Genomic DNA, 13,473 nt, shown 5'->3' with positions numbered 1-13,473 from the left:
GATTTGTTGCATTTCTCTTAACATTTTTAAAGATTCTGTCATGGTTTTGGACTTCTGGAATTTTGCCTATGATGTGTCACACAGAAGTTCTTTTCTGATTGTGGCTATTGGGGGTTCTATATTCCTCATTTATCTCTGTGTTAAATTCTTTTCCTATATTTGGAAAGTTTTCCTCTATTATTTCTGTAAACAGATTTTTCATAGCATTTTTGCTGTATTCTAATTTTTCACTAATTCCAATTAATCTTAGATTAGTTTTCTCTGTGTCATCTAGCAAATATTAGGTCATTTTTTCATGTTCTTTTGTTGCTATTAAAGTTCCTCTGAGTAATTGCTCATCAACAGCCTGTGTTCTTATTCTAATATCCTGTCCCCACATTGTCACTATGGTTGCCTGTACTTTAAAATAGAATTTTTAATCTCCTGAATTTCCATTTTGTGCTTTTCAATGGGCTCTTAAGTCTTTGCTAACCTGGTCATTTATGTTTTGTATTGTTTTGTTTAATTCATCTAATTTTTTATTAATGTCTGATGTAAGGATGCCACTTGTTTATTAAGTGCATTATGCAGAGTTTAATAGTGCTTGGCATGTTTCTAAATGCTTATATGTTCAAATTTATATATTAAAAAACTTGTTTATGTATTTAAATTTTCCTGAATAAATTTATCCCAAGTTCTTTATATTACTTTTCTTTTTTTTTTAGAAGGATGAGATCCAGGCCCTTGGGCACACTAGGCAAAGACACTACCATTAAGCTGTACCCTCAGCCTGTGTTATTTTATTTTGTTGCTGATTTTTTATTTTTTTGAGACAAGACCTCACTATGTAGCACAAGCTGACCTCAAACTTACTACGTAATCCAGGTTGGCCTCAAATTCATGATGACCCTCCTACCTCGATCTCCCAAGTGCTAGGATTATAAGAATGTGCCACTGTGGCCCGCTGTTACTCTATTTGATGATCAGCTTCATTTCAGTCATCTTTTCAATATGTAAGATATTTTTTAAATTGAAAAAATATTTTAAAAGTTTATAAAGTTATTAACAAAATTCTAAATATAACTTCTCTATATATTCTGAAGCTTTTAACTTCTTTGTTCTATCCAGTTTAAAATTGGATTGCAAGTTTGAGCCCAGTTTGCACAACTTGTTGAGGCCTTGACTGAAAAATCTAAAAATGAAAAACAACCCAAGCTTGTAGCTCATTATGAAGCTCTGAGTTCAATACTCTGTATTATAGAAAGAAGGAAAGAAAGAAATCATTCCTAATTTTATTAATTAATGGGCCAAAACCTGAATTTTAGTTTTGCAATTTAAGGCCAAGCATGTCAACTGAATTGTTATGCAGTTTCTATTTCCTCAGTTGACTCTGTTTTAGTAAAATTAACTTTATCTCAGTTGCTCCCCATCTTAAAGCAGTTTCAGTGACAATTAGCATTGAAGAACATTTTTTATGCTCCACATTTGAGTATGTATAAAGTACTATATGATTCTGTGATTCAAAAAGTATCAAGTAAATGTTATATCTTAGAATAAGTTTTGCATAATTTATTACTATGCTAATTTGAAAGCTAGGGCCAGCAATTGATACTGAGTTGAACTAAAACAGAAATGGTGAACTTAAGGTATTAGTAAGATACTAGGTTTTATTATTTAAGAGGTTTAGCACACATTTTTCTGGGCTCTATAAGTTATATTTTTTAAGTTTATTGTTAGTGGGTAACATGGCTTTATTCCTTTTCTATTTTTCCTTTTCTTATATTGTAAGGAGTCATTAAAATGAAGGTTACCATTGTTATTTTAGTTGTTTTATCTTGAAAAAGATAACTATTCTTTACCACTGGACTCTCCTTGTAATATGTTGAAATAAAGTCTTTGTTGCAAATGGTAGTATTTTGGTCCACTTACTAGAACCCAGTCTTGCATGTACTGGCAAGTGCTCTACTTCTGAACTATACCTCCAGCTCCTTTCCTTTTTTGTGAAAAGTTACTCTTACAAGTACTATTTTAACATTTTTTATTAACATTTGTTTGTCTGCAGTGGAAACCTTTGACTTGCTTGAACATTGGGCTAGAAAGCAGAAGAGCACAAGAAGGAAATGAAAAGGAAAGAACCAGAGAGAAAAATGCATATATTTTGGGAAAAGAACATGTTATCGGCACCCACATCCCATAGTCAGTGGCACATTGGCAAGAATTGCCTAACTGATATTACTGAAGATTTTCTCATTTAAAAAGTTGAGACTGTACTTGAAAAAAGTGTTTTCATTTAGTTTTTGAGATGAATTCAGTTAAAAATTTGTTTTCCAATAAAAGTGCTAAATGTAATAATGAGCATCGTCTCACTTAATTTTCAAACACTTCAGTGAGGGGAGTGTTAATATTTGGGCTTTGTAGATAAAGGAAGCTTTAAATGGGTTAAATGAATTACACAGGTAGCATGTGACAGATACAGGGCTTCTGACTCAAATATTTTATTCCATAGATGTTATATTTAGAAAATTAGGATAAATTGACATAAGAATCCAGTAAACAAAATAGCAACAGTACAACTGTACTTGTCAAGTAGTCTGGGTAGTAAAAAGAAAAAGAAGGAGATGAAAAAAGAAAGTGAGAAATTGCAATGAACAGGAAAACGTTGCAGCATGGTGGTAAAGAATACAGATTCTTTACTGCCTCAGTTTGTATCTTAACTAATGCTTTGTGATCCATACTTCATTTCTCTGTGCCTTGTGTCCTTACTTATAAAATGAAGATAAAAATAGTAACATATAGGGTAAAGAATAAAAGAACAGCACTTACCTTTATATGTCAAGACCTACTTATTTCATTTTTGGAATTCTCTTTGTTTGTGAACTATGCACATAGGAAAGTATGTAAAATGTGTGTGTGTGCTGAATAATTATAAGACAAATAGACATGTAACCAAAATCAAGTTGAAACAGAATACTACCATTTGCAGAAAAGGCCTTCTTCTGTTCTCTATTATAGCCTTCTATTTTCTTTCTGTAGTACATTTGTTTTTGTTTTCACCTCAGAGTTATTTTATCTCTTCTGATTTATGTAGGACTAACTTCCTCCATGCTTAGAATCTGAGAAAAATGGCAAACGTGCACGACCGGCATCACCTCATCTCTGAAATAGATGATGAAGTAAATCCTGGACCAATGAATATTCAGTTTGATTCATCAGATCTAAGATCCAAAAGGTAAGAGTTTAAGATAGTTCATGATTAGAATTTTTAAGACTGGGGGCTGGGGATTTAGCACGGGGCTGGGGATTTACCTCAGCGGCATAAGCGCCTGCCTTGCAAGTGTGTGGTCGTGAGTTCGATCCCTGGTACTGATAAAAACAAAAAAGACAAAAAAAAAAAAAAGTAAAAAAAAAAAAGAATTTTTAAGACTGAAATATAATGAATTATAGTCACACACATGTAGAACTGACTATAAAATACTGAATTTCTTTTTCTGGTATTAGGAATTGAAACCAGGCCTTTGTACTAACCTACATCCCCAGCCAACTTTTTTTGTACCAGGAATCGAACTCATAACCTTGCACTTGCCAGGCTTACGCCATTAAGCTAAATCCCCGGCCCAGCCAACTCTCTTTTCTTCTTTTTTTAATGTAGGGTCGTGGTAAGTCATTAAATTGTCTACACTAGCCTCAAACCTGTGACCCTACTGCTTTAGCCTCCCAGAGTGCTGGGGTTACAAGTGCACACAACTACACTCAGCTTAACATACCTAATTTCTTACACAGTTGATATATATAAATGGGGGAACAGATTGTGAATACTATATCCATTATTTTATTTTTTGTACTAAGTTCAGAATCTCTCAGGGAAGGGATTGGAATAAGTTTTACAAAGTAAGATACATTAATATCACCTAATAAATGCATTTGATTAACTTAAATATTTATTACCTACTTTATGCAAGCTAGTGTGCCAGGTGCTGGAGATATAAAAGATATAGACCAACTCAAGCAACTTAGTAAGACTCTCTCTCAAAAGAGTAGAATAGAATAGAATTAGAAAAAAGGGCTTGAAATGTAGCTTAGTACTAGAATGTTTGCCTAGCATATGTGAAATCCTTAGTTCAGACCCTAGTACTATTTTTTAAAAACTCAGCCTTTGGGGCTGGGGATTTAGCTCAGTGGCATAAGCGCCTGCCTTGCAATCAGGCAGTCGTGAGTTCAATCCCTGGTACCGATAAAAAGGAAAAAGACAAAAAAAAAAAAAAAAAAAAAAAACCTCAGCTTTTAAATGTTTACATTTATTGAATTTAAATATCTGCAGAAAGTTTACATAATTTGAATTATTTTATTTTTTTTAATTTTATTTTAAAGAGACCAAAACAAAACAAAACAGAATAAATCTAATCAGAACTGAACAATGGGAGTGATACAGGACTTCAAAAACAAGATAATAGGAAAATCAACAATGTCTATCATAATGTTTCTGTTTTCTTCAAAATAGCTGTCAGTACTAAGAGACGTAATAAAATCAAACAAAAAAACCTAATAAAACCAAAAGAATGAAACTGTATTTTAAGAGAATAAAACCAAACAAAATAAAGCCAGCCAAAACAAAATCGTGAAAGTGATATAGGATTTCAAAACAGAATAATAAGAAATCAACAATGACTATCATAATGCCTCTTGTCTTCAAAATTGCTGCCCATACCATCAAACACATAAGAAAATCAAAACAGAACAGAATAAAACCAATCAAAACAATAAAACAAATCATGAAATAAAGCAAAACAATAAAATGGAACAAAACAAAACAATATTGGTTTTCAGAAACAAGACACAAGAAAATCCCCATATTTGCTATATTATGTGTTATCTTTTTTTTTTAACACTTTCAGATCCACTTTTATTCTTTTTTTCTTCTGCACATACAGAGCTTCTCCACAGACCTTTTTTTTTCCTTTTTATTGGTACCAGGGATCGAACTCATGATTGCCTGCTTGCAAGGCAGGCACTTACGCCGCTGAGCTAAATTCCTAGCCCCCTCCACACACATTTCTTGCAGTCATAAAATCACTTAATGTTGGCCAGGCACCTTTTAACCCCTAAAACTTTGTTAGCATCAAAACATGAGTTAACCTGTATTAAACCCGTAAAATATTTACATTGCATACCACATTAAACTTTAGACACTCGGCAATTAAACACATTAAAAAAGAGGAAAAGACCCCCACCCCACATGCTGGAGATCAGGTGTTTACCAATCCATATCTGGTGAGTGGATATTGGTTCAAAGGGCAGCAGGCAGTTATTTCAGAGGTCATGGAACATTGTGATCTGGATGTGCATTGCACAATTACCCAAGGTAGGCAGTGCCATTATCCCCTTAATAATGTTACAGACTACCAGCCTTAGGCCTGCAAAATCAATCAAACAATACAAGCATTAAGTTGTGTTTGTTTCTTAGTTGCTATCAACACAGCCTGTCCTCTGAATCAGCCAGGTGCTTACAGTAATAGATAGGGTGGTAGGGGGTGGGGGAATGTTTTTGTTTCCCAGCCTGCACACTGGCTGGCTCACATTAAGGGTGAATTGGCTTATTGTTACTCCTCCCAGGCCCAACATGGCTTCCACTGACTCATGAAAAGAGTGAATTGGCTTGTTTCTCCTACTCTGCCCCATTTGGCTTGTGCCAGCTCACAGAAAGGGGAACTTGGCTTCTTGTTCCTTAATTTGAATTTAAGTTTTACTTCAGTTTATAACAAAAACCAAAAAGAATCCACTGAAAAGATATAAATAATTGGGCTAGAGATATTGGGCTAGAGAGTGCTTCTTTCTAGTACGTATGAAACCATGGGTTCAATCCCCATTTCTGAATATATACACATACACACATATATATGTACAGTAAGAAAATTCAATAAGATGGTTGCTACCTGGTAAGGTACAAAGTAAATAACCTTCCATTACAAAAATACAATGGAAGAAAAAAATGCATTGAAAGTCTGAACAAAAATGTGCAAAATTTATGAGAGAAATTTTTAAATGCTCCTAAGAGATAAAAAAAATTGAATATTTATGAAATCTGAGATAATTTGGAATATACATTACATTTTTAAAATGCAATGCTTAAAAATACTGCTACCAGTACCCCTGGTATAATAATCTCTTGGGAGTAAGAATGTTTATTTTGTATTCACTGAGGAAACTCTTAGGTATACTCAATATTTTATCACTTATCTGTTATGTAATTATGAAGTTAAAATATAGACAAATATACCAGATATTACTGATACCTCGTACTTAGAGTCAGATTCTTTTTAATCACTTTTTGACTTGGAGTCAACAAAGTTGATGTTTTATCGCCATACAGAATTCAGAATTATCCTTTATGCTGTCTTGATGTTGTGGCATTTCTTGATTTTCCTTCCAAATCATGACTACATCTTGTTTTGATACTTGCATTTTCCCGATCTTATCAGAAAGTGTCATGGAAGGTTTGCTTTTGAAAACATTATTCATATTTCTTCCTCAAACAATCCTTAAATGATTTGATAACTGAAATGACCAGGGATGGTAGTTATTTGTGCTGCCACCCAGAATAACTACTATTCAAACTGCTACGTAGATGACAGTAAATTAAAAGGTGTTCTAAGTAATAAGCTGGATCCTTATTTAGAAATACTTAGAAGTATGCTATGCTAAATAAGTATTTAGGAATACTTAAATATCTGTATTAGGATAAGTAATGTAACAACAGAACATAAGACTAATTTTGTCATCAAAGCACAAAAATGTGGGTCTGTCAGACTTATGTTTATTCTTTAGAATATTTCTATTGATGAATTATTAATATTAACTTCATGAATTTTATATTCAACAGTGAGTACTTAACAGGAAAAATATCATACAAATAACATATTGAGTTTTTAACATTGTTTATAAAAAAGCATCACAATTTTCAACATTGACTTGTTTTGTAGGTACAAAGTCTAAAGAAGAATATCAGAAATTCCTATCTGAACCACAATGAAATAACCAGTAACACTCTACTACACAAAAAAAATCTTTACTTCAGTTATCATGCCTAAAGCAGTCTATACAACATGACAACAGCAGGAGTTTCCTACTATATTCTACAACATGCACTTAGCAGGGAAATAAGATATGAATAAAATAAAATATCCAGTATGTAGTGACTACTTAAAATGGAGATCAACATTTTCATATGAGCTGTTTACTTGCTTACAAAAACTAACAGATAACATCAAAAATTTAAAAAATGTAAACTACAGTGTAAACACAAACAAAAATCTACCACAGAAATATTCATTGCTTCAATTCTCACACCAAGGCAGTCTTCATACATGGAAAACTGCATGTTCCATGTGGTATCCATGTAGTTCCCTGTAGTATCCAGTGTAAGGGATAGACAGCTGTCCCCTTACACTGATAGCATGTATATTTTGTTTTCATATCCTTTCTTGTAGGCCACAGTTGACATCTTTTTTGTTTTCCTGTTACTGTAGTAGGTCTTTGTGATATTGCTCCTGCTTGTTCACCTGTCAGCTCATCAGTGTACTCCACAATTTTTGGTGTAGTTTCCTGGGCTGAAACATTTTGTTTTTCCTCTGCTGTAAATGATGTCTTACGAGCTCCAGTCCCAATCCTCTTAAGAAAATTTCTTCATGATATTTTGCATGTTTTATTTTCTTTGTAAACTATTAAACTATGCCACACTTGTTTAGGATCAAGTGAAACAATCATTGGCCAGTGCTTTGTGTTTCAAATGACATCATAGTTGCTATATAACTCATCAATAACATATACTCCACTTTGGTTTTGTCGTGAAAGTTTCCACCTCAGGATTTCGTTTTGTCAAGGTGTCTGTATCAGTGTTTCCATCATAGTGAAATGTTGACACTAGCAGTACCAGTTTGCTTTTCTTTGCAAGATACGAGGCCAGTGTTATATCTTTATGAAAGTCTCTGTTTTGAAATTACAAAATTTCATCTGAAATTTCTACTTTGCTCCTGTGTTCAGTTCATCTCCTGGTCAACTTGTGCTCTGTTAGCAAATGTGACATCAGTTGGAATCCAGCAAACCAGTTATCAAATGTCACATTCTGATTAGTTTGGGAGATTGGAGCAACAAGTCTGTCCACAGCATCACTCAGTTTATTACTATATGAATAAGGACTTAATGGCTGAGTCCCAGGATAAGTGTCTAAACTGAAAGAATAATGAGTCTTCAAAATTACATGGGTGTAAATTTTATGCCATATTTTGACTCATCGCTTTTCCATAAGTCTTTTACATGCCTATGATTACCATGAGAAATCTGTACTGAATACAGCAGACCTATGGATGTTTTCAGTTCAGCTAGTGAGGTAACATAATAAATATGTTTTTGAATATGGCTATTGATGCATGTAGAACCTTTACTTGCATTTCAGCCTTTGTGCATTTCACAGCACCTTGTAGCATTTTCTGTTTCAATTTCCAACACTGAATGAAAGTGCTTGCATTCTGTCTAATACATTTCACTCTTACCAAGAACTTTACTGTATTCTCAAACTTAGCTTTACATTGGATTGTCCCATTTCGTGTGTGGCCATTTCACATTTCAAGTAGTGAAATGTGTACTAACATTGCTATTTTCTTTTGTCATCCGAATCAAAGAGGTCTGTCTTCTCTGTGTTTGGATCAGTCAGTCCTTGCTGCATTTCATTCATAGGAACTCTGGTTCACTTGGCCAACATCAAAATCATCATTATCATATATCCACAGCACTGTTCTGGTTTTTCACTATAATATGTATATTTTACTTTAATCATCTTCATCATTCATGCATAAGTAATCTGATGATTCTTTTTTTTAATCTGCTCCATAACTTGCAACCTGGTTTTTAATGTGCTGTTGTGCTGGATTGGGCTACCCTACCAGAAAAATCAAAAGGAAACTTTGTTTAAACAAACCCTGGAGTGGTTGAAGCATCTGTGATGCTCAGGTAAACATACACAAAACCAGTTAGAGGGAGCCTAAAGGTAGGTCCAAATCCTGTTTTGACACTTCTGTACATGTCCTTACTCCTTGCCATTTGTCATACCAAGTGGGTAAACACATTCTGCCTATATCCCTCAGGGAAAGGTATTGAGATACACAACTGGTTACTATTATATCAAAGCACAAATTTACAGTAGAAAAGTAAGGGACGGGCCTGCTAAACCCAGTTTTGTGTTGTAAGGATTAAAAGGCATATTTTTATTGTCAGTAGAAAGATGCTAAAATAAAAATGTCATGCTCTTTAAATTTTAATCCATAAATGCAATGCGATTTTCTCAAAAAATGCCAGCAGCAGGTTCCAAAGCTTACATGGAATCAGCAGTTTCACTTCTAAGTATTAATTCACAATGATGTATATACAAAGTTATTTAATGCAGGGTTTTTTTTAAATAATAGTAAAGATTAAAAGCAACCAAAATGTTTTCTTCTTATAGGATTAGATAAATTAATTATGGCACATTCATAAAAATAAATTATTTTTCACATGTTAAAAAGAAGGAGGTGGCTTTATTACATACCAAAATGGAACAAGTCTTCAAGTTACTTAGTTAAGTGAAAAAAATGAAGTGCAGAACAGTATATGTATCATGGCACCATTTGGGCAAAAATAATACATTATATATAATATAATATAATATAATATAATATGCATAAAGGCCATCTAGGGGAATAGATAGAAAACTGAGAGTGATTTCTCCCTTAGAAATTGAATGTTTGAGGTCAGAGTGACAGATGCTGTAACATAGATAATCTATAATTATTTAGTGGTCCCTATTCACTGTTAACAGAATCCCAATTTGGTTAAGAGTTCAGTAATTCCCAATAAAGGAGATGAAGAAAGATTGAAAAAAACTGATCTTGATCATTTTATTTCCATTCTGTGAACTTTAGCACAAGAAAGGTGTATCCTTGTCATTTATAATAGTCATCAGAAAAGATAATGAATTAATCTTATTCTCATGTGTATATTTCAATATAATATTAGCATTCATGAATGTTGAGTGAATGCTTAGAGTTTTCCTGAAACCTCTAAATTCTATGATAAATAATTGACCACTGTGACAATAGGACATAGGTCATTAAAAAGTGCATTCTACTACAATAAGTAGGCAGGAGTTCAAACAGTGCTGTGAAAATTTAACAGGGTAGATTAAATGGAAATATATTTCCTATAATGAAACTAGTCAAAATGAAAGGGAATCAAGTATTTACAGTTATGGCATAACTACCTAGGTAAGCATGTTTTAAAGCAGACTATATAAGAACTTAACATTTCTGAATGCTAATTTGCTTGTGAAATAATTTCTGTTTAAGAAAAAAAAACTATATGATTAAAAAATCTAAGTACCATGGAACATCATTTCTGTTAAAATGTGGATTGCTTTATTGTGTATTTTCTTAAAGAGCAGAAATATTTATTGAGAGAAGGAAAGCTGTCTGAGAGACAGAAGGGATCACAAATGGGTTGCCAGGGACACTGTCTTTTGTAGGGATTTTTATAAAGTAAAATCATGAGGTGAGGCAAATCTAAAGTTGGAGAAAACTGGGAACTCGCGAGGTAGACAGGCATAAGGTGGGACAGAGCTATGGTCAACTGAAAAGTTAATTGTTTAGGTAAAGTTGATCAAATCAGGGACAAATAGGGAAGTGAGTCACATAGCAAGCTAGCATTCTTTATGGATCAGTGACTCTTTCTATAGGGGATTGGGATGTGACTCCTAGCTTCTCATGGTGATCCAGACTTAATCTCTAAGGATTATACTTAAGGGGTAGTTACATTTGTTTTGCCTTCTGTCCCAAGATCTGGCCCACAACAAGAGGTAAGTGTGCCCTCCAAGGTCATCAAACATCTGGTCCTCTTTGCTGGCTTCTTTGAGGGTCTAGCCCTGACTGATTGCCTGTAATATTTCCAACTAGCTCAGCTACCTGTGAAGAAGTATCCTGAACTGCCGTGAGGGAGAAATGGGTGATGACTGATCTGGCTTCTTCAGGCTGAAAAGGGGCATAGTTGTTAATCGGCAGTCAAAGATATTTTACAGAGTGTCTATCTAAAGGCCCTTGATAGACATCAGCAGTTTCATCTTGAGTGGCTGTACAGTTTTAAGTCTGGAGGAGACAAAGCCAAAGAAGCAATTAAGGACACATGGCCCAAATAATATAAATCAACAGGATAATTATGAGTATAGTTAACAAAGATTTCCATTGTGAGGAGCTAATAATGGCTTCCCATAAGGAGGAAAAGGATAAGGTCCAGGGAGTTTTAGAATCTGACATGTCATTAATTTGTCGTCTTATATCTTAAATGGCTATTGAGATATTAGCAGAACAATCAAGAATATACACGCAACATTTTTTACAATTGCACAAGTACTGCCTTGTGCTGCTATTAGAATGTCTGAGTCCATCCAATTTTGGAGAACAGCCTGTCTCGTTAATTTTACTTCTTCATTTAGCAGAGAGAGACAGCAGTGTCATTTAGGGCATGTTGAGTATAGTTAGTTAAGGCCTCAGTATGTTGCATGACATCTTCTAATCCTAGGGAAGGGGTAAAGATAGAGGCCAAATGATCATACCAGTGAAACGTGCTTCTGGACCATTGGTGCTGTAGGCATGGTAGATTTGTAGGTTTGTTGATACTTTTGATGTTCCTGCCTTGTAACCATATGAATCCTAATGTGCATCTTCCCATCTATCCAGGGGACAGCCAGGACCACAGATTGGTCCCACAAGACCAGTGAGTGCCTGTGGGGGTTTCCCATCTAATCCCAGGGCGATTGAACCAACCTGTTGCAAACCAGTCATTAGCCTGTAAAGGTATCATGTGTATACATTGTTCAAGGGGTGTCCATCTCTAGTACTTAGTAGAGTTAGGCCACTAAGAATAGGAGTGATTCCTCTGTTCCCAACATAAGGGGGCCTTTCTACTAAGCTGTCCTATAATAGGGGTTAACTATAAATACTCATCCCATATTTGAAAATAGCCATCTTTGTATCAATGATTGTTGGCTCTCAAGATAGGACACTTGTTTTTGTTTAATAAGGGCCTCACTAGTGCTTCTAGAGAGACTTCAGTGGCCTTGATGAAAAAGGTTCGATTATGTCCTAGGTCATTGAGAATATAATTTAAAGGCCATTACGTTACCTTTTAATGGTGGGCTAAGCTTTGAGTTATTGAACTTTCTTGTATCTCATTAGTATAGTCCTGTAATTTATTCCCATCATCTCCTGGAAGAGGCGATACCCACCACGAAAGTCTTGATGTACTGGACAAGGGGAGTAGGCCACATATCCAGGAGGAAGTTTGTTGTAATGATTCTGCATATTCCTGTGCCCACCTTAGAAAGGAAGTGCATTCTCCTTTAAGTAGTGAAGTGAATAATAAAAGAGCTAATAGTAACATTACTTATCTGAAGACTGTTTTTTTCTTGGACAGGAATCTTGGAAGTCTTCTATGGGCTTATAGGAGAATGTAATTGTTCACCTTCAGTTACAGTCTCTGGTTTCCACAGCTTCAGTCTGGCTTGATGTATCCAGGAGTCCAAGCCTGTTGTCCTGACAGCAGAAGGAGTTGACAGGATCACAGTGTATGGTCCTTTCCAAGTTGGTTCTAGGGAAAGAGATGATGAGAGAGGGGACTTTACCAGTGGCTAAATCTCCAGGATGGAATATAGGACTTCCCTTTTCTTTAGGCTGGAATTCCATCAGCTCTTGAAGAATTTGTTGAAATTTATCCAATGAGGTGATGTCTTTTAGTAAGGCATCTGTTTCTCTATTGAAAAGAAAGTCATTAGAAAAAAATGTCCATAAAGCATTTCAAATGGACTAAAGCCTAGAATTTGAGGTGTGTTTCTTATTTTGATAAGCACTAAAGGCAGTACGTGAGGCCACTGAAGGTGGGTTTCCTGAGCCATTTTACGAAGATGTCTTTTTAGAGTCTCATTTACCTTTTCTACTTTTCCTGATCACTGTGGCCTCCATGCACAATGGAGGTGATAGAGAATGCCCAGTGCCTGAGAAACACTTTGTATTACTGTTGATTTAAAAGAAGTTCCATTATCACTTTATAAGCTCTTAGGAAGTCCAAATCTGGGGATGATGTCTGAGACCAAAACTTTTGCTACCTCCTGTGCTTTTTCTGTTCTGCAAGGGAAGACCTCAACCTAGTTTGTAAAAGTATTTACTGAAGTCCCTTACTTTTTGGCATATATTATTGTGTATTTGTAAGTAGAATTTAACACACTGAGGGAAAAAGATCTGTTAGAAGAACCAACTTAGATGACTGTTTCCAAAGCTCAGTCACTTTAAAGTTGTGTTATACTTTGGTTATATCTGCATACCACATGTGCAATATAAGTTAGTGTTTCTTAAAAATCTGTTTACATTTTTGTGTTAGGGTTTGCCATTATCATATATTTGTAACATGATGGATTTGAAG

The 13,473-nt window shown here is 34.7% G+C and overlaps 1 protein-coding gene across 10 annotated transcripts in view; it reads left to right on the top strand.

Annotated features, from left to right (window-relative positions):
- The window catches only part of Slc38a9 (solute carrier family 38 member 9), a 102,312-nt gene that overhangs the window by 7,355 nt on the left and 81,484 nt on the right, over positions 1 to 13,473 (top strand). For 8 of the 10 annotated variants that reach the window (XM_013152891.3, XM_063258151.1, XM_013152892.3 and 5 more), the window contains one exon: positions 3,068 to 3,208. In XM_013152891.3, coding sequence (XP_013008345.1) covers positions 3,102 to 3,208 — 107 coding nt within the window. In that variant the 5' untranslated portion in view covers positions 3,068 to 3,101. Of the gene's footprint in view, positions 1 to 544; positions 993 to 3,067; positions 3,209 to 13,473 lie in introns of those variants that run through there. The other 2 variants (XM_063258155.1, XM_063258153.1) reach the window with 2 other exon arrangements.

This window comes from Cavia porcellus, unplaced genomic scaffold (assembly GCF_034190915.1).
Source record: "Cavia porcellus strain 051 isolate PalLab524CR breed Dunkin Hartley unplaced genomic scaffold, mCavPor4.1 scaffold_11, whole genome shotgun sequence".
Classification (NCBI taxonomy): domain Eukaryota; kingdom Metazoa; phylum Chordata; class Mammalia; order Rodentia; family Caviidae; genus Cavia; species Cavia porcellus.
The sequence above is the reverse complement of the archived record's forward strand: the minus strand, read 5'-3'. Positions and strand labels throughout refer to the sequence as shown.